A 4060-nucleotide genomic window follows, 5' to 3' on the forward strand; every position below is an offset into this window, starting at 1 on the left:
TCAAAGCTTTAAATAGTAGGATGACGAGCGGAATCTTTACTAACTCCGTCCCAAAATATAAGACGTTTTTGCAGTTCAAATTTGATATGCAAAACCATCTTATAGTTTGGGGCGGAGGTACTACTTGTCCATGATGATCTGTGCGTATATCTAATCATCCCCTTTTGTAGCTCTGCGAGTACTTCTATTTCAGATGTTTGTTTCTTAAACTCACAATTTCATGTATAAATACACACGAAATTCCACAAGAGCATTCCATATTGAGGTGTTACAAATATTAGTAATTTGATTTTATTTTTTTAAAATTTCCATTGTGAGTAGCTGATTGTTCGCACACCTAATAATGAAAGTAAGGTTCCCCAAGAAACAAGTGTAAGCTTTTATTAGTTAAAAAGACTTTATTTAGGACATCATTAAGTCTAGACAAACATTTGCAACTTTGACTATCGACACTTTTTAGAACGGCCAGTGGGCTGAATATTTGAAAATCACATGTATAAATTTATCTCGACACTGCATTTTGTGGTAGTATCATATTTTTAGATGGTTTTATAAATACATTACCCTCATAAGTCAATGTCCAAGCTGTTAATCACATGGCCTTTTAATTAAGGTACTAGAAGTGTATGGGAGTGTACTAATCATATACTACTACTAATAGCTTGTTAAGCAACTATAAGCAGTTGCTGGAAGTGTATAGAAGTGTATGGTGGCGTACTAACCATAAATACTATAAAGTTAGTATAATGTTGAGTCACTTATTTTAGGACGGAAGAAGTACTACTACTTACATCACATGCTCCTTTTACTTCGGCTGCATTGCAGCTGGATCAGTGGGTCTTGTGCACAATACAGGAGAAGCTAAACTGGAAGGCCAAAAGCAGCAAACGCACAGCAGGCAAGATGGCAGAAGACACTATTACCGAAGGCAAGACAGCGGCAGCAGGCACTAGAACGAGTCGCAAGACCAAAAGGCAGAAGAAGGAGAAGATGGACCCCTCCCAGCCACATAAAACTCAGGAACAACTGCAGCAACCGCAGCAAAAACAAGAGACCACAACTGACGTACTCTCCGAACAGCCACCAATGTTTACAAGTGATCACCATGCTTTGCATGAAGAAGAGATCATGGAGCAGGACGAGACAACCCAGATGATCCAAGTCGTTGTCCAGCAAGAACACTCATATGGAGATCAGCATTACCTTGACGCCCCAGCGCCACAAGAAACAGCATACGAAGGACCCGGCGAGCCACCGTTGAAACCGCACCACCAGCAAGGTTACCATGCTTGGCTGGAAGAGCAACAATATCAGGAGCTTGAGGATCCATTCCCCGTTCAACATCAGTTTGACCCATTCAACACCATGATTTTTCAGGGCCACACCAATCAAGAACCAACACATGTGTGGTGGCAGCAGCACCAGCCGAGCTACATAGATAATTATCAGTTTTTCCTGCCAGCCAATGGCATGGAGCATGCCAGCGGGTGTCAGCTTCCGCATCAACAGACTCTTTATCCGCTTGGAACACCAGGATCCTATGGGGACTTCAAACCAACTTCACAACATGAACTGCAATTCTCACCGGACCCTGCAAAACCCAACGAGCAGCAAACAAGTCCCGATTCTGTGCTCACCGTGTGTCAACATTGTCAGCTGACTAGTGCGGATAAGGTCGGGTGCTCCCTATGTGGCTGTGGTGGATTTAATTCGGAGATGAAGTAACTAGATCTATTATCGTTATCTATGTACATATGATGTCTTATTATGTCAGATTGAGTTGATAGTCATGTTTAGGGTCGTCTGATTTAAGGTAATTAGAGCAGCACGTCAATAAAGCAACAACTAAAAAAATCTTGATCTTTACAGCCGCAGGATTACATGTGTGTATTGTACAAAAAGGGAGATTATGCTGGGCTCATTCAACTATACTTGACCACGGTAACCAAATTACTGTCCCATTCATTGGAAAGATTAGTTTTGGTTCTTGCACATGGGACGATGGGTTCAAGAATTACTGAGCCGAGAGGGAAAGTTACGCAGAGTTGCTCTTGCTCTCTTTCTGTCACTATAAATCATGCAAAGTTGCCCTCACTCTCTCTCTACAATTGAGAGGTTTAATGAAGCCAATTGTGATATGGTTAACTACACTTTTTCTTAGATCAATTTGTCCAGTAGCTAGCAAGGCATCACATCACAGATCGATGCATCGACTCAGCCCTTGCCGATTTAGTGAACAGTTGATCAGTAATTTCAACGTACATGCAAGTTGTCACATGACAGATGATGATGATTGATGAGGCCATGGAGGTAGATAGAAACACAACACGTGACAATCTAAAGTGTCATCAATTAATTTGCGCAGTAGCGAAGTTTACCAATTCAGTGAATATGCATAGTACCAAGCCAAAATATCTTAATCAAGCAAGATTTGATAGACATCACGAACGAGAGATGACCAGATCTAGCTAGATATGAGATGACTTGGGGATCGATGGAGGTCCAACTAATTAACTAATGCAAGTGACATAACCTTGGATGTATTTGCCAAACTTAGCTAAGCGTGTAAGCTATGAGAAGACTTAAGGAATTGATCGAGGTCCTTCATCGATCTGATGAGCCGATGGATGGACCCTTAATTTGTTCACGTTAACCGAGCGTGGACCAGCTGGACACTAGCTCTTGAAAACAGACTTGCATATTGCCCAGTTTCAGTTTTTCCACGGAGAAGTATGTGCCTTCCAGGCCTGACTCGCACATCCCTTTTTTTCTCACAAACACCTCCTCAAATGTAGCATTAAACATATATACAGACTTCACTATACATGACAACAGCACGTAAACATACGACAAATGTAAGCAGTAAAGCAGATCAAACATGAAGTTGCTCTAACTTATTTTGTGCATCGACCAGCTGGTGGGACACTTTCTTCTTACAAAGTTTGCTTGGGGCCTTTCTCATCGCCCTTCTGCGCCTTGATGTACTTTGTGATGGCCTCAGCAATACGAGCGAAAGTGCTGGTAGTGACAAAGGCTGCGTTGCCTGTGTGCTCGTCCTCAACTTCATATTCCACAGTCGATCTTATTGTAGATGTGTTATCTGCATCCCCTACAATCTCAAACCGTACGAAATACTTCAAAAATCCCAGATTGAGGAGACCCCCTTCTATTACTATCGCCTCCTTGACAAAGTTTTCATTGTCAATCTTGATGAACTTTTCTTTCTGGTATTCCAGTCCAGGGATTCCTAGCATCACATTAATCACCAAAAAAAATTACCGGCCTGAAGCTATGAATTTTGGGTGCATATTACAAGAGGAAAATAGACCTTGCTGGTTGGAAGTATAAAGGTTCAGATTCTAACCAGGAGGAAAGGTGAGACGCAAGACTGTTCCAACACCACCATCTCCAACCACAACCTCGAACTCTGAGAGCACGTCGGGAAGCAATTGAGGGATCAACTGGCCCAAAAGGAGGCCTCCATAGACCTCCCACACCTCGGCTGCCGGGAGGCCACTCTTCAACTCATGGCAGAGGCTCCCTTTCATTGCTTTTGGAGAAACCTTGCTTTTTGTGAGCTCTGTGTGACTTATCAACGAGTGCGTCGGGGTACATATATAGATTTCATTTTGTGTGCAATTGTTGGGTACCGCGTTCTGAGAATATGTTGGTTGGGATGCCAACACTAAGCATCACATTATGCTTTCCCCAAAAATTGTGTTTATACGATATAGTCAAGTCAACCATACGATGCGACATCACCATCAATCTTGTTTTTATTCAAGTTAAAACAAAATCGTGTGCATGGGATCTTTTCCTAGGGTACTACCCCCTCTGTCCCTACTTACATGCTGCGCACGTATTTCGACATTCAGCTTTGACCAGGTTTGATCATCAAAATGTGGGTTATGTGTTGCATAATTATACCATTAAATTTGTAGTTCAAAATAATTTTCAACGGCTTAATTCTTACTCCTTTCGTGTTTATCCCTTGTCTTGCTCTCTTTCTACGCCCGGGATATGCAAATTAAACAGCTCTTCTGCACGGCCTGCAACATCA

The 4060-nt window shown here is 42.1% G+C and overlaps 1 protein-coding gene across 1 annotated transcript; it reads right to left on the minus strand.

Moving 5' to 3' along the window:
• Window positions 1-2875: 2875 nt before the first annotated feature.
• LOC119340912 (norbelladine synthase-like) lies at window positions 2876-3579 on the minus strand. The gene is made up of 2 exons (XM_037612810.1): window positions 3365-3579; window positions 2876-3247 (listed from the first exon to the last, which is right to left on the minus strand). The coding sequence occupies exons 1-2, from the start codon at window positions 3546-3548 to the stop codon at window positions 2934-2936; spliced, it is 498 nt and encodes a 165-aa protein (XP_037468707.1). The 5' UTR covers window positions 3549-3579; the 3' UTR covers window positions 2876-2933.
• Window positions 3580-4060: the final 481 nt, after the last annotated feature.

The sequence above is a fragment of the Triticum dicoccoides genome, chromosome 7B (assembly GCF_002162155.2).
Source record: "Triticum dicoccoides isolate Atlit2015 ecotype Zavitan chromosome 7B, WEW_v2.0, whole genome shotgun sequence".
Classification (NCBI taxonomy): Eukaryota; Viridiplantae; Streptophyta; class Magnoliopsida; order Poales; family Poaceae; genus Triticum; species Triticum dicoccoides.

Excerpts from the sequence above, each read along its gene's own strand:
- LOC119340912 (XM_037612810.1), bottom strand. The coding sequence starts at position 3,548 with ATGAAAGGGAGCCTCTGCCATGAGTTGAAGAGTGGCCTCCCGGCAGCC. Across the intron at positions 3,248-3,364 it reads GCGTCTCACCTTTCCTCCTG|GAATCCCTGGACTGGAATAC; the intron begins GTTAGAATCTGA and ends ATGTGATGCTAG.